We start from the raw sequence: 25,187 nt of genomic DNA on the forward strand, positions 1-25,187 counted from the left end.
ACATTATAAAGAGAGAGACACCATTGAACAACACACCCATAAAATAAAATGATAAATAATGAAGGAGTTTCGAATAATTATGAACAATAATCATTTTTTTTTGCATTCTCTATAATTATTTTGGCATTGTAAACAAAGAGAACCATTTAACAGCCCACCCATAAAATAAAATAATAAATAAAGAAGGGGTTTCGAATAATTATGAACAATAATCAATTTTTTTTGCATTCTCTGTAATTATTTTGACATTATAAATAGAGATATGCCATTTAACAACCCACCCATAAAAAAATGATAAATAATGAAGGGGTTTTGAATAATTATAAACAATAATCAATTTTTTTTGCACTCTCTGTAATTATATTGACCTTATAAACTGAGAGACACAATTAAACAATGCACCCATAATATGTAATCATAAATAATGAAAGGGTTTCGAATAAATACACACAATAATCAATTGTTTTTACATTCTCCATAACTATTTTGGCATTATACACAAAGATACACCATTTAACAGGTCACCCATTAAGGGAAATGAAAAATAATGAAGGGCTGCCGAAGAAAATGAGAGACAATCATTTTTTTGCCATTCTCTGTGAGGATTCTGACAGTATTAAACTATAACATACCATTGAAATGAAACCCTAACCCGCATACAAAGAAATCATCAATAGACAAAGCATAATGCAGCTACGGAGGAGCTAAACCATCATTGGACATCGATAACGCATGAAGGAAGAGTGGCGACCGTTACCAGGAGCCAAAAGGAGGCCTTGCAGAGACGGAGCCGAGGCGTTGCAGAGATGGAGCGTCGATGACGGGGAGAAGAAACCACGACGGGGAGGAAAAAACAGATGAAAATCCGCCCTGCAAACTTGTTTTACCTAAGTTTTTAGGGCAATGCAGGTAGCGGTAATTTGTGCCACGTGGGGCCGTCAGCGGTATGCAGGAAGGCAGTCATGGGTGGTCAACGGAATATTCGACCACCCATTAAAAACTTGATTATATTCAAACATATTTTTTTAATATTCATTACATATTTTAAAAACATTTTTTTTGTGTTGTAAATATATGATAAATATATTATTTATTAGGCATATAATAAACATGTATTGGTGTTTTCATGTGCGGGTATTGGTGCAAAAGAGGTGAAGTATCGATCATCACTTCGAAATGACCACTTTTTGACTTTTCGACACATAACGACCCATGGAGATTGGATCGTTACTACCCAAAAACCAGATCAATAGCTTTAGATAGTTAAGTCGCATACAAAGACAACCAAAAAAAAAGATTTGAAATCCAATTTACCATTTAAGATCTGTAAGCATGCGAAGTTAGCTACGACTACTACTGATGCTCTTCCCCTATCACCCATAGTCCATGATTCCAAAATGAGGACTCCTACACGCCAAAATATCAAAAGCGGCTAAAAACAATAATAAAAATCCATTATTATTTAGTGCCGACTTTTCCTCAGACTTTATCGTCAAACTAATCTCTAAACGAGACGTCATCCTCTCTTTCATAACTATCGATATAGCCGATAACTAGGATATTTTTTTCGAGGGTTTTTTTTTCGAACTCTCGCTCTGCTCGTGCCAAGGATTAGACGAATTTGGCTTTTGATTATCTTTGTCACGGATTCGGCGCCTGCAGTCTACTTTGTAGGGGAAAGAATCAAAGGTTTTGGACCCATATTTGAGGGTTTTTGTTAATTTATCTGTTTTTCTTCAAAATTTGTGTTGTATGTCGGAGACGGGGTTCTGGACAATGTGCAATGGGGAAGGAGAGAATGAAATCGGGAATTTATCCGGGCGGATGTCGAATTATGGCGTGCGAGGTATGGAGATCTGTTCCGAATTGCGTATCATTTTTTTATAACTTGTATAAGATGAAAATATTCTGGACATAGCGGTTTTAGAAAATTGGCTTGAACGGGAATGGAAGTTTTAAAACAAGTTTGCTTGAAAGTAAATGCGATTAAGCTTCTGATATTTTGAAAATTAGAGCAGCCTTGTTGAAAATTTGTAAGCGAAGCTTTGAAATTAGAGGAGATACTCTTGAGCCCCTTCCATGAAAAATGCACTCTTGCTTGCTTGTTTGCCTTGTACTACCTCAAAATTGACAAGACACACCTGGTCCATATAAATAATGAGCTCATCAACTACCTTGTACCTATCATCTTGTAATTTTCCATCTAAAATGTCAATAAATGTGTTCTTGGTGTATTTAGATATCATATAAACCTTTGAATCAGCAGATTCTCAGTCAGAGAATACAAGTAAGTCTTCTTAAAGAGTCTTATCTGTTATGCCCTTGCCATATACAAACAGATCGCAGCATTAATAATAAAACCCAGGCGTTGTAGTATGTTTCCATGTAAAGGGCCTACCCAGGATTAAAAGAAAACATTTAGTTATCAAGGATGGAATTAAGGAGGCCGACCAGGATTAAAGATATATGTGATTTCTTCTAACTAATAGTAAATAAAGCAGCGCTTGAATGTGAAGGGGTGCATCCCTTGCAACGTGAATGTGAAGGGGTGCATCCCTTGCAACGTGAAAGTGCCTTCCTCTCATTTGAAGGCATAAAAGGGAGAAAAAGTTCATCGAAGTTGGGCATCGATTGATCATCGATTCAGAAATCAGTTGAAACTTGAGAACCAATTGAGGAATAATTCAGAATATAAAGTCAAAGCAGCAATTAATAATATAGATGCAATACTCGGCGGGGAATCAAATCCATTGTGGTCTCCACTACCAAATCCCCGCTAGTTATTGGGATATCTTGTCATATAAGAAATTTGATTACAATGGGTCTAGGAGGTGGAAACCAGAATTGAGAACTTAGACAACTAGTTTTATCACTATCATAATATCATTGATCAATGATGAAATATCATGCTATTAGTATCAAATATTCAAATCTGATTATTAGAAATTTAGAACCTCTACCAAAGTTTTCACTAGACCAAGGAAGAGGAAGATGTAAAATCTTTTAATATGTGATTTATGAATTATGATAAATCATGATGATGTTCAAAGGCAATCATCATAAATTCATAATAGTTGTCAGCTAACCATTATATCAAGATTCCAGATGAGGATGCGATTTTGTACTCAATTTGCATTCAAATCAATCAAATTTAATAGAAAGCAGTTCTGTACTCATTGGATACATCTTGTCAATGAGTTTTGCAAAAGAAATTTCTAATAAAATTTAAGCAACTTTTTTTTAAGTTGTCGAGTTTTTGCTGAATTTTTTCTGAGTTGTGTTTTTTGGCCTTGGCGAGTTTTTGCTGAGTCTGAGTTTTTCAACTATGATTATTGTATTTCAGAAATTAAGTTATTGCAGCCAATTGAGAATAATTTTCTTAATTTATAATGAGGTATTTAGTTAGAAATAATCTAGTAAATTTCTTCATAAATTAGTTTTGAATTTGTGAAGTGTCTTGTGAATAGGAAGTACAGCCGGTGTTTTGAGTTCACAAGAGATGAAAGAACAGCCCCCACCTCCCCTACCCACTTTCTTGCTCTTATCAAGTTAAACTGGAGGTGAAAGGATGGCCACCCTTCCACGCTCTTGAGCTTGATCAAAGAGGCTGTCCAGCCTCCAAGGTGGACTGAGGGGTGGAAGGGCAACCCACCTTCCATGCTCTTGGCAAGTCAAGGACGACCAGCCTTGAGAATTGCCAGTTTGCAAGCATTTCCAATAGATTCAAGGCCTGATTTGCTATGAGGAATGTGCTATGATTCGAATATTAATGATGTTATGATCTATTGATCTAAATGTTAAATGATGTTTTGATGTATTGATTTAAATATATCATAATTTCTTGATATTTAATCTTTACCAATATCCATTTTGACTGATTAATATTGTTTGCAGGTGTAAAATCAGGAATTTCCCAAAGAGGGACATTATAGTATCAGCCACAATGTTATTATTTCTTTTTAAATGCTCAATGTCAAAATCCTAGCTTGTTGCTTACTTGCCCATTTTTTTTTGTCTATCATTCAAATACTTTTGATTGAGGAAGAACTTCAAGCTGTTATGATCCATTTTCACCACATACTTACCACAAACCAAATATTGCTTGAATTTAGCTAGTGCATGCATGATGGCTAACATCTTTTTATCATATAGGGAGAAGTACCTCTTTGATTACTTGCTTCTTATTCTCAAATGCTATGGGGTGTTTATTTTGCATTAAAATCATTCGAATTCCCTCTCTTGAAGCCTTACACTCTAAAACAAAAGGAAGTGAAAAATTTGGAATAGCCAAAACAAGACATGAACTCATTATCTCCTTGAGTTTGTAAAAAGCTCTTTGTGTGGAAATGCTCCAAGAGAAAGCCCCCTTTTTGTCAAAATTGACAATGGGCTGCAAACTGTGAAAATCCTTTGACAAAGCTCTTGTAATAGCTGTGAACTCCCACAAACCCTTTCAAATATGACAAAAGTCTTGGGTTGAGGTCAATTACTAATTGCTTTGATCTTCTCTTCACACAAACCCCATGGGCACTAATCTTATTCCTTAGATACAATATTTCAGTCAAGCAAAACTCACACATGGATGCTCTGGTGTAGAATGAATTCTGCTAGATAGTATGCCAAGAACCCCATCAATGTTTCTCAATTGGTTCCTCCATGTCTTGTTATAAATCAAGATGTCATCAAAGAAAACTAGCACAAATTTCCTGAATTGTAAAATAAATACTTGATACATGCATGACTAGAATGTGGTAGGAACATTAGTCAAACCAAATGGCATGATCGAGAACTCATAATACCCATAGTGACACATGGAAGTTGTTTTCTGCACATCCTCATCTTTGACTCTGTTTTGATGATATCTTGATTGTAGATCAATCTTGGAGAAGTACATTGCAACATGAAGTTCACTTATCAACTTATTGATCTTAGGTATGGGGTATTGGTTCTTGATGGTCTTCTTGTTGAGGGCCCTCTAATCAATGCACATCCTCATAATATTAACCTTTTTCTTGTCCAACACCATAGAGAAGCAAATGCACTAGAGCTAGGTAGTATGTGTTCCATGTCCAACAAATCCTTAATCGCCTTCTCAATCTCCTCCTTGTATCTCTTAGGATGATGATAAGGTGTGGTGGTGACCAGTTTTGCTTCTTCCTCGAGATCAATCACATGTTGGAAGTGTAATTTTAAACCCTAGGTATGTTAATCAGATTTATATAATTGATTATGCCCTAGGTTGTAATCAGATTTGCAGTATTTTAGTAAACCAACATAGATTAATTATGCCCTAGATTGTAATCAGATTTGCAGTATTTAATAAGCCAATATAAATCAGAAATAAAACAGTCGACAAACAAGCATACCCTGGGAAAACCTCCAAGGAGGAAAAACCTAGCATGAAAGATCCACAGGTCAGATTATATATTCTCCTCTAAATATAAGTACAATACTTAGCTTGAATCTGATCTTCACATATCAGATCTGTCCCTTGTATGCTTCAAAGACTTGCATCAAAATCCATTACGTCCTCTTGGACAATTTCACACCAATCTGAATAAGTTCGCACTCTTCCTTGAAGTTAAGTTCGCACCCTTCTTAAGAATTCGCACAGCAGAGCTAAATCGCATTTGTATATGATTGAACTTGATGTGTGTATTTTGACTTGCAAATTGTCACTTATTTATATGCATCTTTTACTCTTTTGAAATGTAAGTCGGCCTCCTTGGTTTTTGGCACCAATAACTAAATGGCGTGTATTTGGCATAGCGTGGCATTGTGTATAAGATATGGTCACGTTACCCTAAGATAGGACTCGGTCCTAAAGGGGGTTCGGATGTTGCCTTAAGGCAATCCGAACCCCTATAACCCTAGTTACAATCAACACTCCCTCTTAACTAGGGAGGAGGAGAATACATAATCTGAACCTTTAAGTTCCATCTAGCACACAAGCATAGAATGGTTCTAGCACACAAGCATAAGATGGTTCTAGCACACAAGCATAGAAAGTGTAATACACCAGTGGGTTTTTACATTATTACAATTATCCATCTAGCACACAAGCATAGATTGGATGTAATTCATTCTTGCACACACAAGGAATGATTCAAAGTGCTACAAATAGTCACCGAGATTGAAGCTCCCTCTCAATCAGGGTTCCGTTTTCCATGACACCAAGTCTATCTCTGAAGTACTCGAACTTCACTCTGGATAAAGGTTTGGTGAGGATGTCAGCAATCTGTTCATCTGTGCTAATGTACTTTAGATGAATGGCGCCTCTCTGCACCATATCCCGAATGTAATGATAGTGTGTTTCCACATGTTTGGACCGATCATGAAATACAGGATTTACTGACATCTTTATACAGCTTTGATTATCACAATGAATGGTGGTAGGATCATTGGCTTAACCAAATAATCCAACAAGGAGCTTACGAAGCCACACTGCTTCTCTGGACGCAACAGATGCGGCAATGTACTCAGCTTCTGCAGTGCTTAATGCTACTGAAGATTGCTTTCTGCATGCCCAAGAGATTACTGCGGAGCCCAAGTTGAAGCAGATGCCTGAAGTGCTTTTCCTGTCCTTGACACTTCCTGCCCAATTTGAATCTGAGTAGCATTTCAGGAGAATTGGAGTATTAAGTGATACTTCAGCCCATAACCAATCGTGCCACGTAGGTATCTTAGAATGTGCTTGGCAGCAACTAGGTGAACATGTTTAGGTGAGCTCATGAACTGACTGAGAGCATTAACAGCATAACAGATATCTGGCCTAGTATTGACTAGGTACATCAGGGAGCCAATCAACTGCCTGTACTCAGAGGGATCTGCAAAATTAGAGTTAGCTGCAGAAACACTTAACTTCTTTAAGTTAGATTCCATAGGAGTACGCATAGGTTTACAATCTATCATTCTAAATCTTTTCAAAATATCAATAGTGTATTTTCCCTGACTTAGAAAGATTTCATTAGCTCTAGGAAGTAATGCATTAGACCTAAATCCTTCATTTCAAATTCTGAGGCTAATTCCTTTTTACATCTCATGATTAATTTATTTTCACTCGTGAGAAATAAATCATCTACATACAAAACTAAAATAAGCATCTCATCATTATAAACTTTCAAGTGCTACTATGGATAGGGGCCTTCCTTTTCCTTAGCATCAGCATCATTCTTGGAAAACCCTAAACTTAGTAAGTACTTATCAATTCTTTCATACCAAGCGCAAGGAGCCTGTTTGAGCCCATATAAGGCTTTCTTCAACCTGCAAACATGAGAATCTCTTTTATGGATTACATAACCTTCTGGTTGCTCAATATAGACTTCCTCCTCAATGACACCATTAAGGAAGGCTGTCTTGACGTCCATTTGATGCAGCTCCCAACCTTTGGCTGCAGCAATAGCTATTATAGACCTAATAGAGGTATATCTAGCAATAGGGGCAAAGGTTTCTTCATAATCTATTCCTTCTTTTTGAGAAAAACCATGTGCTACAAACCTAGCTTTATATTTTTCAATACTGCCATCAGCATTATGTTTAATTTAAACAACCATTTAGAGGAAATGACAGACTTACCTTTGGGTCTGGGTACAATGTCCCAGACATCATTCTTTATGATAGACCCATACTCTTCATCCATGGCTAATTTCCAAGCATGATGGGACATAGCTTCTCCGATATTGTGGGGTTCAGACTCAATTATATTGCACATCACAGAAATGTAGTTGGTGTGATTTTGGACACTCTTGCTATTTCTGAAGGTTCCTCTGGGAGCAGCAAACCCTTCAGCATCTTGAATCGTATTTCTAACCCAAAGTGGTCTCTTCTTGCAGACCACAATATCCCGAGGTATATTGGTAGATTGCATGGGTTCTGATGAGTCATTCTGAACTTCCTGATTTGGAAGATCAGTAGACTCCTCCTGTAACTTAGGGTTAGCATCAACAATTGAATCTTGATTTTCCATCTCCATATCATTATTGTTGGTTAATGAACCTTTAGATCTTTTAAAAGCAATATCTTCTTCAAAAGTTACATCTCTACTTACCTTAACATACCTTTGACCTGAAATGTAGATCCTGAAGGCTTTGGAAAATTCGCTGTATCCTACTAGGATGCCTTCCTTTCCAGATGGATCCAGCTTGGTTCGTTTTTCTTTAGGCACATGAACATAAACAGGGTTTCCGAATATTCTTAGGTGACTGATGTCTAGTTTGATTCTAGAAAAGGCTTCTTCAGGTGTCACATCCTTTAGGACTCGATGAGGACATCTATTCTGAATATAAACTGTGGTTTTGGATTCTTCTGCCCATAGAAAAGGTCGCAAGTCCTGATCATGTATCATGGCTCTTGCAGCTTCAACAGTGGTCTTGTTCTTCTTTCAGCAACTCCATTTTGTTGAGGGTTGTAGGGAACACAAAACTCCCTCTTAATTCCTGCTTTAACACAAAAGTCATAGAAGCTACCCGAGGTGTATTCACCTCCATTGTTAGACCTCAAACATTTAATTCGATTTCCTGTAGTATTTTCAACTAAGGCTTTGAATTCTTTAAATCTGTTTAGGACTTCTTCAGACTCTTTAGTTTTAAGAAAATAGATCCATGTTTTCCTAGAGAAATCATCTATGAAGATAACATAATATAGGAAACCGCTAGGAGATGCTACAGACATAGGACCACATAAATTTGAATGAATAAGCTCTAACCTTTCTTTAGCCCTACTATCGCTTTTATGAAAGGGATTCTTTACATTCTTACCCATTGCACAACCTTTACAAGCATCATCATGAGATAAACTGAGTTTAGGCATACCTTTGACCATGTTACCAAGAGTGGGAAGAGCTTGAAAGTGAAGATGACCCAATCTTCTATGCCATAGCTCGCATGATTCAGGGGTCTCATGAATGAGAGCTTGAATTGGATTAGCTGCAAGCTTATATAAACTATCACATCTATTTCCAATAATACGAGTAGATTTGAAATTAGATTTCTTAGGCCAAGCGAGTACTTTCCCTTCAGAAAATGCTATTTGCAAACCCTCATCTTCTAAAGCCGAAATGGAAATAAGATTTCTTTTAATACCAGGTACAAAGAGAATATCACAGAGTTGTAAGGAAATACCGGAATCTAGTTTTAAAGAGGTAGTGCCAGAACCTTTTACCGAGTATCGAGCATCATCACCGATTACTACATGAAGATTGGTGTCTTTTTCAATCAGATCTGAGAGATGCTCACGAAATCCTGAGATGTGTCTGGAGGCACCACTGTCAAGTATCCACGTATTGCTGTCCGTAGGAACATTGCTAGAAAGAGCAGAGATAAGAAGGTAGTCTTCACTTTGTTCAGCAACTTCATTTAAGTTGGCTTCCCTTTCCTTTGGGTCATTCTGACAATCTCTGGCATAGTGACCATACTTGTCACATCTGAAGCAACGAATGTGAGAGGAATCTCTTGACTTTTTCCTTGGATCATAGGAGGAGGATCTAAAATCTTTGCTTCTCTTCTCTTTCTTCCAATGACCACCTTTCCTAGATTTAGATAAGAGAACATGATTATCTTTGAGAGAGTTCTTGAGTTTTCCTCTTACCTCAATTCGAGATTCCTCTTCGATGCAATCAGATTGAAGACGCTCAAAGTTGGGACGATCGACTCTTCCACCAATGCTACGAATGAATGGTTCCCATTCATCAGGTAGACCATTTAATGCAATCATAACAAGGTCTTTATCTGAGATTTGGCAATCAAGAGTGCTTAGCTTGTCCTTTAGTTCATTGATCTTCATGAAGTAGGCTATGATTGAGTCTTCTTCTTTCATTTTCATGTGTAGAAGTTGCTGTCTTAGGGCAAGAGCCCTGCTGAGATTGTTGACTTCATGCATCCCTTCCAAGTGTTTAATCATTTCTCTGGCAGATACAAACTTTGATATGACAGTGACAAGATGATTCTTGACGGACTCAATTATGATCCTTCTAGCTTTGAGGGAATCTTTCTTGAACAGTTTCAGCTCTTCAGCATCTTCTGGAGGAGACAGCCTTTCTTTTTCTACAAATTTCAGTAGGTCATTTTCTTCAAGGACCAATAGAATACAAACTTTCCAAGCAGCAAAATCAATGGCTCCCTCAAGCCTATCTTCAGCCTTCAAACCTGACATCTTTAATCTGAACACAAACAACAGCTATATGCAACAATTGATTTGCTAAAATCAGAAGTTAATGACACCTATAGCTCTGATACCATGTAATTTTAAACCCTAGGTATGTTAATCAGATTTATATAATTGATTATGCCCTAGGCTGTAATCAGATTTGCAGTATTTTAGTAAACCAACATAGATTAATTATGCCCTAGATTGTAATCAGATTTGCAGTATTTAATAAGCCAATATAAATCAGAAATAAAACAGTAGACAAACAAGCATACCCTGGGAAAACCTCCAAGGAGGAAAAACCCAGCATGAAAGACCCATAGGTCAGATTATATATTCTCCTCTAAATATAAGTACAATACTTAGCTTGAATCTGATCTTCACATATCAGATCTGTCCCTTGTATGCTTCAAAGACTTGCATCAAAATCCACTATGTCCTCTTGGACAATTTTGCACCAATCTGAATAAGTTCGCACTCTTCCTTGAAGTTAAGTTCGCACCCTTCTTAAGAATTCGCACAGCAGAGCTAAATCGCATTTGTATATGATTGAACTTGATGTGTGTATTTTGACTTGCAAATTGTCACTTATTTATATGCATCTTTTACTCTTTGAAATGTAAGTCGGCCTCCTTGGTTTTTGGTGCCAATAACTAAATGGCGTGTATTTGGCATAGCATGGCATTGTGTATAAGATAGGGTCACGTTACCCTAGGATAGGACCTGGTCCTAAAGGGGGTTCGGATGTTGCCTTAAGGCAATCCGAACCCCTATAACCTTAGTTACAATCAACAGGAAGCCCCTATCAAATAGTAAACTTAGAGGGATTTCATTGAACACTTTGCTTTGTTTGTCTAAGATGGATTGGATGCCAACATGATAAGACTTCTCATCCTTGGATAGACTTTTTATCCCTTGTAAATAAAGTTGTGGGTCGCCCCTCTATCTATCAAAACTTGTCACCCTATGTACTTGCAAAGACTCCTCTAACTTGAAGAGGGTGATACCTGGGTTCTCTTGAAAGTGCTGCAAGTGTGCCACCTAAATGCTCTTCTTCTTGTTCCTCATGCTCAATCTCATCCACAACAACCTGAGTTTTGATTCTTTTGCCGTAGAGTCCTCATTGGAAACCACCTCTCTATGGTTTATCCATCTTTTTCCTAAGCACATGTGACCTAGCTGCCATGTCTCTCTACACATGAAGCAAATTTTTTCCTTCGAAGTTTGCTCTTGGATTTCTCAACCTTGTTCGGCTATAAATATTAAATTTTTAAAAATCTAAGTTACTAGGTTCGGGGTTCGGGTCCGGTTCGCCTGTGGTTCGGACAGGGTTCGTGGTTCACAGAAACCCAAGAGGACCTAGGGTCGAACCCAAGAGGACCCAAGTCGAACCCAGGAGTCTGACAACCCAAAAATGGATTTTTTTTTTGCAAATTTTTTTTTTTTTTGAACTCCACCACATAAAAAATTAAAATGACCCTATGTCTCAAGCCACACACCTATGCATCGTACAACCAAGAGAGAAGCCCAAGTCTGTACGAAAGAATAAGTTAGAAAACACAATTCCCATATGGGAGAATGCACCTTGATCAGAATTTTGACTTCTTTGGCCTTGTTCCTAATGTCTTAAAAAAGCAGAAAATTGATGCACACCATGGAGTTCCGTGTGGGTTTGAAGGTTGTAATTTGGTGTTGATGGCGGGGGTGCTGCCCCTCGACCCTGCCCTGTACCGCGCCGGGACCCTGCAAGGGGCGCTGCTCCTCGACCCCGCAAGGGGCTCTGCCCCTTGACCCCGCTGGGGGCGCTGCCCCCCAAACCCCCGCAAGGGGTGCTGCCCCTTGACCCTGTTGGGGGCGTTGCCCCAAACCCCCATTAGAGAATCCATTTGATGATCAAACTTTAAATTGTGAAACAATGATACTTGAATACTTTATCATTTTGATATTAAACTTGATGTATATGATGCTGTTATGGTATGATCATGATGCTATGATTACAATTTTATGTTGGTTTTGTTGTTTATATGATGCTATGTGACATGCTAATCTTAATTCATGCTTATAGGCTGCATATATATATAATTTACATGTTTTTGTACTAACGAACCCAAACGAACCCAAACCCCTTTTCAAAATTTTGCCGTACCGGGTTCTTCGAACCCGAACTGGTAACTTAGTTTAAAATCATAAAATATAAAAACAATGATATTCGTAATTGCCAATAAATAAAATATTTTAATACCTCATAATATGCAAAAAGGAAAAGACTCGTAAATTCATAATTCAGTGTATTGTCAAATGTCAATGTGCAATGGAAATTACAATCAATATTCAATAATCTTCATCTCGCTCTTCATCAAGCGTATCAAAGTCAATATTATGTTCAATTTTATTTGAAGCACAATAGTTATGGTGCCACTTCCACTAGCTAAGGCATATGTAGAAGCTGCCTTATCTAAAGAGAATTTTGGCAAGCTGTGCAACTATAATGTCTAATTTGGCATACTTGAGATTTAGATCACTATTCCTTGTCACCTCTTTTTTCTAAACAAGATTCTTATGTTACTAGAGATCCCAATACCTAGTGAAGGTATGGGAGTGGGGACCGACTCCAATGGGGTTGAGGGGCAGTGCCCCTCATGGGATTTGGGGGCAATGCCCTTGTCATGTTTTTTGTCACTATGTAGGACAGTTTGTGGGATGTAGCCTTTGCCACCGAGCCCAAATTGAGGCCTTTGAAACCACACAAACCTTCATGGTGCACATTAATTCACAATTTCTATCACTTGAGGGCGAAATCAGGTGTCCAGTAGTGAGCTCTAATATGGTTGTTATGATTTGGAATCTGTTTCAATTAAAGGTATTGTCTATAAATTGCTTTTGTTGTTCCTCAAATACATGATGTAATCATTTGTTTAGGCATTTCAAGGAGAGTTAACCCTAAGATCATTGGAGAACACAAGAGACACCAATTTGGTAACATGGTATTGTTGTTTTTATTTTGCATATTTCTGTTATTATATGTGTGGCTTCTACCAAACAAACGTTACCATTCATTGAAGAATACAAGAGACACCAATATGTTGAGGTGCAAGTGGTATGAAGCTATTTGCTATAGGAGAACACATTTATTTTAAATTAGATGAATAATGAGTTATTCATCCCTGGTATATAAGTAGAGATGTATTACACGTGACCATTTAATATATGTTGGCCTCAATAAATGCAAGATCTCCTTCCGTGATACTAAACTTTCACGAGGCAATATGGAACAGATTATTAACACTCACAAATTGCAAGAAAGAGGTGGAAACATGATACTTCCAACGGTAGCACACATCTCACATAGGAAGTTGATAGATTGAACCAGTGATAAAGAATGAACACTCATGTTGAGAAGCAAGCATATTCCTCAAACCATTCATCAAAATGCCCAACTCTCATGTAGACATAGAAGGTACATGCCTCAGATTTGCATATTTGCATTCCCATCATAAATTATAATAAAGTGAAATCTCAAATACAATCATAGGTGGGAACAAATAAGGTCTACTAAAGAGGAGGAGCCTATCAATAAAGGGTGCATTGTTATTGGAAGACTAATCATCCGAATCTTGTTGAACAACATTGTTTTGTTGTGCTGTCTGAATATTGTTTACCACGATCATCTTGCCGTGCCGAATTAATTTTATTGTGCATTGATTCTAGCTGGTCTATGTGTTTATATAGTTTAGCACAAAGCTGTATGTAGCCAATTCTGCAATGCTAGGTTATGTTTTTTTTTTTAAATAAGAGAATGCAATGAGATGGTTCAGATCCGTTTACAACTGTAAATATTTAATGATACTTTTACATAGAAACTTTGAGATGTGACTTAGCCTATGAATGCAAATCAATCTGTAGAACTATCAAACCAATGCCAAAATATTTCATCTAATCTAAAACTAAAAAATGTTTCTAAAACTGGATTGTCATTTGTGTCATCATAGTGAGATGTCCATAAATTTTGAGGACCTAAAGCACAATCTTTTGATAGTTTAGTATCACTTTACATAATTGGGAACTACTCTTTGATGCATTTTAATTATTTATGTATGCAACAAATTTCTTAATGTTATTGTTTCATAAATGTATAGGAAAAATAAATTGGGAAATTATTCAAGACCCATATGTTTTTTAGGAATTACATAAAATTTATAATTTTTTACTAAGTTATGTCTCTCTACAACAGATTACAATTCAAATGGTCATCTTCTAAGACAAGGATCGGATGAGTATATGTCATTCCCGACACCTATAGTGGACCCAAGACTCTCATGTCCTCTTCGTATGAAAAATAATAAGCAGAAAGGTTTAGAAAAACACTCAAAGCAGATACTTAACAATGGCTCAAGCCAAGATCTTAAAGTTTGCTTTACAGAATTTTCAACAGATTTACCATTTATAGATTCGAATTCAAATTATTCATATCAGCCTCTTCCAGCTGTACATTGTAATGGGGTCAGTAATGTAGAGGGTAATGTGGCCAGTAATATGGGTGGAAATATGCCTGCATCAACTCCTTTTTGTGATAGAAGAGACAGGCAACTTGAACACTTTGAAGGTTTTTCTCTGCTGGAAAGTGCAAATTCATGGCCAGAATCTAGATATACGGACGCTTTGGATGGCTATCTTAACAATGATTTTTTACAATTTCCAAGATCAAAAGTCTCCTCTGATATGATCCACAAAAGTCATTTCACACCTCACTTACAAATCGAGGCCATTGATCAAGCTCTAGAGGTGTGACTTATTTTTTCTACTATTGTTTTAGTGAGTTTCAATTTTTATAGAGTTTGGTTTTATGTTTTATCTTCTCTGCTTTGTTTTGCTATAATTCTTTTATGAAATCTTTAATGCTGTCAATGATTTTCTGTGTGTTCAATAAACTGTTTCAGTATATTTATTATTAATGATATTTTACATATACATGTATTTGCAGAAAGGAGAAGCATTTCAGGCTGTTTTTCGTGTTAATATGCACAATCGCCTTGAGGTATATTGTATTTTCACTTCTTAAAACAATGTTAGTTTATACCAGATAACTTCGGCTGGAAGGAATTATGCTAATGAAAAAAGGTCTCACTTTTTAGCAAAGTTGCCCATGGAAAGAAATTTGACCATAGTTACATGCATGAATGGACCAAATTTTGTTCATGTTTCTAATTTAAAGGAATCTGACTAGAGCTTTATTCCAAAAATTGATCGTCAGGTTGGTTTCTCTTGGTCCTTATGCTGCTTCTATTTGCCATCTAACCCAATTTCCTTTTAATGTTCATGAGCTGCATTGCTTGCTTTCTTCACCAATTTCCTTTTCATGTTGATGAGCTGCATTGCTTGCTTACTTCACCAATTTCCTTTTCATGTTCATAAGCTGCTTTATCATTGAATATGATTACGAACCCCTTAAACCATCAAGATGCCTTGGAAATCTGTATATATTCTTCTACACTTTGTCGTCTCCCTGGACAGTAATATTTACAGCTCACAAATTGCTTCTTATATCCAATGGGATAAAATTGTGATTTGATCAATTCCTCAAAAATGTTCCCATTTAGTCATCACCAGCTTTTTGCTTACATGCAAACTATCAACAAAGCTTCCCTAAAATGTAAATTCGTGATGGGGTTATACCATGATTTTTATATGAATAAAAAATAAATCATTGTTTTACTTTTATGTCATTTTAAAATTCTTAAATTGCTGAAGCTAGTTCAAATTTCGAATATCATATTTGAACTTTGTTGGGTTGTATGTCCATCTTAGCTTCCATAGTCTTTGAAGATCTGATTTCCATTCTCTTCCTCATTTTCAGGGCATTACCAGCCTAGCAGTGGAATTAGTGAGGAACAATAACCCTTGCTTATCGTATTGAGAAGGCTTCATTGCCATCCAAACCAGAATCTGCTATTGCTTGGATTTGGGTTCTAGCTTGTGCTTTCCACTTCATAAACCTGCAAACAGTACTAAAAAGCAAGAGGAACAATTATCTCTAATATTAATGTATTTGTAATTATGTTAGATTTTACAATCAGAAATTTATGAACACAAATTCTAACATGAAAATCTTGTTTATTTGTACCAAACTGTGGTTTTGTATACCCCATTTAATAAACAACACACATTCAATTTTCAAGTATAAACTTAAGTAAGAATGACCATAAAGAAGACTTAAAATCTTTAGCCCATTAAAGACATTGGATTGACCTGCAAGAAACCCACCGCTTGGAAAAACCCAGTCTCTAATTTGAATGCTTTCTATTGCTCTAAAATGTATTAAGAGATGTATTCTGGAGGTGTCAAGGTTTGAATTAATGAAGGGATCTTCAATACAAAATCATGGTTGAATGAAGGGATCTTCAATACAAAATCATAGTTGAACGAAGGGATCTTTAATACAAAATCATAATTATCAACTTGATGAGTGGGATTGTATGCAGCTTAATCTTAATGCAAAAAGAGTACAATCAATGCCTCCTCCATATTGTTATCTGAACCTCACTATTCTAGTTGAAGAGAATTTGTTCAAGTTGATTCAATTTCCTCAACAATTAAATCTAATAATACAAATCATGCTAAAATATATCATTTATACATTGAGAGTGGTGATGATGATTCAAAAATCTCCCTTGAAGATTAAAGCGATAATACCTCTTCTATTCCTTGAGGAAATGTGGACAAGCACCATGTTCAGCAATTAAATATAGTGGCTGGTTCCACTTCAGCTGCAATGACTATTGGATGGTCTCTTGCTAACATAAGCAATTGGGAGGAAAACAAAAATGATTACCTGTTTATGCCTTTTTGTTCTCTGGAGATAGAAGTCTTCATCTTGGAAAGTATAGGTACAGATTCAGTTAACAGTTATGTGAAAAAACAAGTTGAGGGTCAACATAAACATTAACCATCAAGCATTCCTTCTCAAACTTACATGCAACCTGAGTATAATTTATTGAAGAACATAATGGATAAGAATTGTTGCATTGGATAAAGACATTAGAGACCCATTTGAAGGCAGAATGCTTGAAGATGAACCATCAATCACCAATACTTTGTGATGCATCCAACTGGAATATCAAGCATTCAAGTTTCTTGACGAAGATTATGAAGAGGAAATATTGCAAGAAGAGGTAATGGATAGCCCTAATTGAGTATTTTTATTTTGAAGATATCATTGTGCAAACACCAACTCCTTCATGTCAACCTTTTTCTTCTTATCTTGTTGATCCATAATGTGAAGTGCATAACAATGAAGGAAGAAGTGGAATATTAGATAACCTAAGAGTTAAATCCATAGAAGTTTCTAATGATTTGCATCCCATGATCCCTATATTCCAAGAGGCTCTAGATGATGATTTCTTCTATTGTGAAGATATCTTCTATAACTCTGGTAATTCTAGATGAAAGAACTTTTATAGATGAACCTTAAAGGGTTTCATCATCTCATAATCTACACAAGGGATCTCTAGTTCATGAATTAATGTATATTTTGATTTAGGCAATCAAAACTTTAGTCAAATATGGAATAGTAGTATGCTTAGTGTTATGCAAGAAGATTCTAATGATACTACACATGGCAACACTGATGTGATTTAATAGGCTTCAGAAGTCTATAATGCAGATTTTTTAGATCTGATACCTTATTTCATCAGTTTTCACATGAAATTATTTTTTGATCTCTCACCATAGTAATTAGAAGCTGGCAGTTGGGTTTACAGGTGCTCCTTTCCCACCATCTGTTATTTTGCATGGGTACTTAGTTTTCTCAACCTATCAATGGTTTCACTTAATCATCCTGAAGCAGTTTGAAGGAGTAGTTCCCTTCCCTGTACATAAGGAGTAGTTCCCTACCATGTACATAGGTTAAGTAGGAGTTTTTGTCTTGTTTGATTAAAGGTTTGCTTGCTATAGTGCATTTATTCTTAGTAACTATCTCTACTACATGTAGATCCTTCCCCATTCCATGCTACACTCTTGAACAATGGTTATGGTACAAACCCCCCATCTATTTTCCTAGATGCTCATTCGACACAATCAACTGTAGAGTCTAGACCAAATGCATGAATTTATAGAGGCCTAAGGGTCATTTCCGTTTCAATTTCCTTTGGACATGCTATTGAAAGTCAAAAGAAACTGCATGGAGTTGCCACCTATGCTGCAATCTTTCTGGAAACCCAAGGCTTGTAGATATAACATTGGAAGGTGATAATGGCATTAACTTCACCCAGTGGGACTCAATCCTTGTTATTTTTCTTGTGCTGCACATTACTACTGTCAATTCCATGGGCTGATTGCTGTCTTTTCTTTCCTGTCACATCTGGATGGGTACGGCATATGGGACATATGCAATACATTTCACTGAATCTCATTTTTTGTATTTTTAACTTAATTGAGACTTCAACTGTCACTCATCTGCAAACTTTTCCTTTTCTCTTCTCCTTTTTATATCTCATGTTTGAGGGAGTCACAACTTTTCCTTGCACGTCTTTTGACCCTTCATTAACTTAATTAAATTTTAATTATATTTAGTTATTTTCTTTTATATTTTAATTTTATTTTTGGTTTTATTCTTTTGTTTTTTAATTTTATTATTATTATTTAATATTAAATTCTATTCCAAAGTGGGGACATTACATTGAGTTAGGATTGAGATCTCTGAATGTATTTTCTGTTTCCAATTCTATTGCAGATTTAATCTTATTTATTGCAGTGCCCTGGTCTTATCTGTGGGGTGCATTAGTGATATTTTTGTTTTCAGCACAGTACCTATTGGATGGGTTTAGTTCCATTTACTGGATTGGAACTTTTGCTGCTTTTATGTCTGTTGTACGGCAATATACATTGCTCTTTTCTACAATAAGTATACTGTAGAGGGTTATCTCCTTTTTGCTGCACAACAAACCTACTGAATACGGACATGTCCTGCAAGTTCTTGATACATAACAAGTCATTGTTTTAGACTGGCTAAACCTTTCATTATATATTACTTTACTTTCTCTGTATCCAATAAATTGTCATTTATTCAATTTAATGTGCCTTTTTGGTCCCATGTAATACCTAGAGTAATAAATTATTGGCAGTAATGATTTATGTTGGTTTCCTGAAAGATTTGTTTTGGGTATTTACTATTAGCTCATCTTATGCTGTTGTCGGATTTGCAGGGCTACTGCACTTTAGAAGGAGTGTCAACTGATGTTCTTATTAGTGGACTAGGTGCACAAAATAGAGCTGTAAGTTCTCTTCGTTATTTTATTAATGGCATTGCTTTATTTTTATGGCATTCTGCTTATAATTCTTGGTTGATTGATCGAAAGAACATGTTGCAGTACCTGTAATTTTAGTTGCCCCTTTTGAATCCCTTTACTGCATTTTTCCCTAGGTGCGCACTTTTTTGAGACACATGCATCAGTTTGATAAATGCAATTATTCAATATACATTTCTTTTTATAATGGTTATAATACTAAGTTACTAACCATAGTAGCAAAACTTCTCAGGAATAAATTGGCAAACCAAAAGATTGGTTTTTTTTTTAATTAGTCCCAACCTTATTTTTATCAGTAGGAGCAAAACACTTTCTCAGGAATAAATTAGCAAACCCAAAGTTTTTTTTTTCAAATTAATACCAACGTGATTTTTACCATCAGTAACAAAAGTCTTTCCTGGGAATACCTAACCTCATTTTTATCTTTATTTAGATAAAAAATCTTTTATTGACCATCTTCCTATTGCTCTGGGTTCACTTTATTTATTAACATGTTATCATTTAATGACAACTTTTGAGACTCGAGAAAAGGCTTTCAATGCAGAATCTAGTGGGCATATTACGTTTTGTTTTTATAAGCATCTTTCTAATCTATAAATGATTGTCAATGTACATAAATTGACTTCAGATCAAAAACCTAAAAATGACATCATCTATTCTTTAATTGGGGATCGGTCAGTTTTTCTTATCTTGGCTAGGTTGAATAGAAGCCAATGTGAACAAACCTTTCTGACAAAGTTTTGAAATAAATAGCTTCATAACAATCTAGTATGATTGTGAGAGTGTTCTGGAAAAACTGCATAAACTGGTTGCGTCTGGTAATACAAAAAGATTTATGCAGTTTTTCCAGAATACTCTTGCAAACATGCAACATTGTATACAACTTCAAAATGCTATTCAAGTATGAACTAGAGGGTTAGAGTAGATTAATTTATTTATATTCACAATCACTCACAAATTAGAAAGATGCTTACAAGAATGAAAAGTAGTATGCCAACTTGATTTGACATTGAGAGCCTTTCTTACGTCTGTATGCCACAAATTGAGGAGTATGATGCCTCATTTCTGTTAAAATAATATTAATATCTTCTATAATGGTCATCTTCTATTTTTACTTGTCGACTCGTTTAGCTTTTTAGTTAATTAGCTTTTAAGCTTTATTTAGCGTTTAGCTTTTTAGTAGTTCACTTTAAATGACTTGTTCTTAATTTAGAACGTCGTCCTTGTAATCTCTTTATATACGCTTGTATATTGTTGAATAGATTATCCGATTTTTTTTTTGTAAGGCAAGCGCTTTTGACTAGAGCTATGAACCAATGAGATCACAAGGAGGACCTCATCTCCGAATCGAGGGCCAAGGCATCCTCTTTGAAGCACCCTACACAGCTTGAGAGCATAGCTGTCAATTTCCTAGCCAACGAACGGAGAGCAATTGACCAACTAGCATCGGGGGGACCAAGAGCACACTCCAAATTTATCAATCACTCACTCCTCGACGTGCACCAACAACGAACAACCTCTCCGGCCAAAGCAAACCTGATGTCTGCCAAGTCAGCAGACCGGTGTAGCGACGAATGGGAACGATAGGGGCGGAGAGGGGCCAAGCCCTGTGCATTGAACTCACAACCTCCACTGGGGGAGGCTCGCAGCACTACCACTGTGCTATGGGGTGAACCCCATAGATTATCCGATTATTGAATCATTCATTCAATTTATTTTTCATGGTATCAGAGCGGGTCGATGGGATTCTTTAAAGTTTGGCGAATTTTTTAATAAAAATCCATGGCCTTCTTTTTGGAATATTTTCCAGATTTTTTTAATTCGATTTTGCTTTTTTGAAGGCTTTTGAGGGTTTCTGGTTCGTGGGCGAATTTCTTTGTGTTGGGCAGCAGTTGATATTTTTTTAGGGTTCTGGAGATTTTTCGGCCCTGCGACTAGGAGGTTTTTTTTTGCAGATTGAAAATTTTCCTAGGGTTTCTGCAATTTTCGACTAGGGTTTTGTCCCTTCAGTTCAAGTCGAAATTTTATTCTAGTTGCAAATTCTTGGTGGGTTTTTTAAGACCTCAATTGGGTCATCGCCAGATTTTTCTGGGTGCATCGTTTTCCGTGCCTCAATTTTTGAGCCATTGGATCTGTATTTTGATTTTAGATTCTTGGTGGGTTTTTCGAGAGCTTTTTTGGGTTGATCTCAGATTTTTTGGGTGCCTCGTTTTTCGTGCATCGAATTTTGTGCCAGTGAATTTGCCGTGGAATTTAAAAATAGTCAGCGACCTAGGGTTTCTGCCCCTATTTTTTTTACATTTTTTTTAGAAAAAAAATTTCACAAAAAAATCAGAGGTATTTTTAAATTTTCTGCAAGTTATTATTTTTTTCTGATTATTTTTAGGAAAAATTTCAGGTTTTTAAGTTTGCAGAAAATTTTAATTTTTGGGTTTCTTCCAAACCTCGAAATTTGCACCTTAGAATTCGTGTCAGAATTCTCCTCCAGGGTTTCAATTTTTTTGTGCAGCTGCTTATATTCTGATTTTTGAATCAGATTGTTTTGTCTCATGCTTTCACAAGGTTGACCTCGTTCAACCTCCATTTTTGTAATTGCATCTTTGACCAACATCATCTTGGAACACAGTCAATGTTGGCATTGCACACTCCAATGAGAATTGTAGGTGATTGAAGGTATTGTCATTGATGGCAACCTTGCAATCTTATGGCACCGACAGACTCTACACCGGCAGATAGTTCACCGGCAGCAACAAGAATGTTTACCGGCACCCTAGCCGACATGATTTTGTTTATTGTATATTGTATTTAATTGTAATATCTTTTTGTAAGCCGACATGGCATATTGTAATAAGGCTCATATAAGTATGAGATCTTGTAGATCATTTAGAGATGAGATATGATATGATGAATATGTAGAGTGAATATTAAGGCAGATTTTGGAGTAAGGTTTATGGTTATTGTATGAGCTTCAACCGGTATTGAACCTGGCATAGCAGATGCTTTTTGTAGCAGTACATTACATTGGATTTCCATAATCCATTTTTGTAAGTCAGTGAGACTTCCTTTTGTATTTGAGCAGTGAGCTCTAGGCAGTTGGCCTTCCTGCATGTGCAGGCACACATCATTGTAAGTAATATCCATTCATTGGCTAGTGAGTGAATATTGTGGGTCACAAATCCCACCGAGGTTTTTCCCACACCGGGTTTCCTCGCCAAAAATCTTGTGTTATGGTGTGCTTTCTATGTTGTTTTTATTGTTCATATTTACTACATTAATTCTTGTTTACCGGTACACTGTTTTGGAATGCAAATTACTTAATAAGGTAAGAAAATCTGTAAACTAAAGATACTGATTCACCCCCCCCCCCCTCAGTATCTGTGGGAATCCTAATAGTCAAAAGTTCAATAGCTGCCACAACACCTGGAAACAGTGCATGTTCACAATATCTGAATATTGTTACCTTTATCAGATTGATTTAGGCTAGACCTCATCTTACAAGTCCTAGGGTTTTCACAAATTTTCCTGAAAAATTGTCTGTCGGTTTTCTGATTTTTTCCACAAAAATCATGGCAGGGTTTTCACGATTTTTCCCTCAAAAATTGTTTGTAGGGTTTATAATTTTCCCTTAAAAATTATCTCATCTGTAATCCACGATATTCATGTAAGATTTTAGTTATTTGGGTTTTACTGTTTGTTTTCCACAAAAACGATGATTTGTAACCTCAGATTTCTTGGTTTTTCGATTTTCTCTTCAAAATCGTAAATTCTCTTTTCGAGGGTTCTTATTTCAGGGTTTAGAATTTTTTCCTTAAAAATTATTATCTGTCAACCGCAAAGCTTGCATGGGATTTCTAGGTTTTCACAAATTTTTCTTCAAAAATTGTTTGTTGGTTTTTACGATTTTTTCCTCAAAAATCATTTGTAATACGCGAAGTTCGCGTGGGATTTGTGATTCTCGAAGTTCTCTGGTTTTGATTGATTTTTCTCCTCAAAAATCGAGCTTTGTTGCAGTCAGTTTGGGTCGCACCCGCCAGGGCGAACATCTACAACCATGGTATCTTGCAGTCAGTTTTGGAGTTGGTACTCTTCTGCAAAAGGGTTTTGCTGATTTTTCCCTCAAAATCATTGTTTCAGGCTTCAGTAATTCGTGTGTGCCAGATCTCTAATTCGTGTGTGAAGGCTACATTCACTTGGATGGCTTTTGGTACCCTTGGTCATTTACATTCTGTAGATCCTGGGAGGGTCTCCGTAGCAGCAAATTGTTCCTTGCATGTGTGATGATAACACTTGGAGTGTTTTCTATAGGGTATTGAGTACAATGACCATTAGGGAGGGTGTTAAAATAATATTAATATTTTCTATAATGGTCATCGTCTATTTTTAGTTGTCGACTCGTTTAGCTTTTTAGTTAATTAGCTTTTAAGCTTTATTTAGCGTTTATCTTTTTAGTAGTTCACTTTAAATGACTTGTTCTTAATTTAGAACGTCGTCCTTGTAATCTCTTTATATACGCTTGTATATTGTTGAATAGATTATACGATTATTGAATCATTCATTCAATTTATTTTTCAATTTCTTTGGCAGACAGTCACTAGCTATGAAAGTATTATCTTAAGTTCTACTTCTGATATAGAAATTGTGTTTTCATCCATGTGTTGTGAGAAGTGACACTTTCATATAAGTTTTTTTTTTTTTTTTGTGTGGCTAACCCGGGGTGTCCCCGGGCTCAACCCGTGTCCCTTTTGGGGCAAGTTGAAGCGAGACTAGCCCCTAGGGGTGATGGATACAACCCGTAAGTACCCACCACTGGGTCAACCAAGGTGGTGAGTCAAACTCGTGACGTTGTGGACCTAGATCGGATACCTTTGTCCAACTACACTATACTTCTGGGCTAAACTCTCATTGAGGTTTTGTAAATATTATCATGTATACTTTTGTGCTCTACATTATGAATTCTATGAGGCACTACCTGTAATATATTTTTGATATGTCTGTTGCAAGTCATTAGGTAAACTTCTGTATATCAATGCTCAGTTCTTGGTTGTTTTTGGCCAACTATTCTGCTGTACAGCTGGTTGCCTTCATTTTGTAATGACTCCGAATCCCGAAATATTAGCATAATGATAATTTCATGCTATTTCTGTTGATGAAAAGAATTCTTCTGATTTGTAGCTTAAATGCTTATTGGAATATCTGAACTGCTCTCAACCATCTTAAAATGCCATCCCTAGACATCAATTTTTTTGCAATCTAAGTAATTGTAGAGGTGTGTGATAATGAAGGAGATAAACTTGAGATGGCTTCTTCACGATATTATATTTATATTTTAGTTATGCTAATTTCAATTAGAACCGTTCCATTTAAGAGAAAATCCAGAAGTCTCACTTGATCATAGATACCTTATGGTGTGTAAGAACCCTTACTAGTTCTGCTCCAAAAACTCAGTTTTGACCTTTTGACATTTCGTCAAATGGTTGGCATGCAATGCTTAAGTTATGATTTCTGAGTGTATATGTGTTTGTTTCGTTTGTATTTCAATGATTTGCAATTTCAAAACATATACCAATACATAGAAATGATAACCGATAACTTGCACAAACAAATAATAAAATTTCAACCCTTCAAATGAATTTTTATTACCATTATATCAGATCTGATACACTTTGTTTCAGATTACATTAACATGCAATATTTCAATATATTTACTTCAGCTCTACAAACAAAGATTGATTTTTTTTTAAA

At 36.1% G+C, this 25,187-nt stretch overlaps 1 protein-coding gene across 2 annotated transcripts in view; it reads left to right on the plus strand.

Annotated features, from left to right (window-relative positions):
• The first annotated feature begins 1,514 nt into the window (after positions 1-1,514).
• Positions 1,515-25,187, plus strand: part of LOC131035273 (DIS3-like exonuclease 2) — a 28,653-nt gene continuing 4,980 nt past the window's right edge. The window contains exons 1-4 of one of the 2 annotated variants that reach the window (XM_057966944.2): positions 1,515-1,846; positions 14,375-14,925; positions 15,125-15,178; positions 19,344-19,412. In XM_057966944.2, coding sequence (XP_057822927.2) covers positions 1,753-1,846; positions 14,375-14,925; positions 15,125-15,178; positions 19,344-19,412 — 768 coding nt within the window. In that variant the 5' untranslated portion in view covers positions 1,515-1,752. The remainder of the gene's footprint in view (positions 1,847-14,374; positions 14,926-15,124; positions 15,179-19,343; positions 19,413-25,187) is intronic. The other variant, XM_057966945.2, reaches the window with a different exon arrangement.

Source organism: Cryptomeria japonica, chromosome 2 (assembly GCF_030272615.1).
Source record: "Cryptomeria japonica chromosome 2, Sugi_1.0, whole genome shotgun sequence".
Lineage (NCBI taxonomy): Eukaryota > Viridiplantae > Streptophyta > Pinopsida > Cupressales > Cupressaceae > Cryptomeria > Cryptomeria japonica.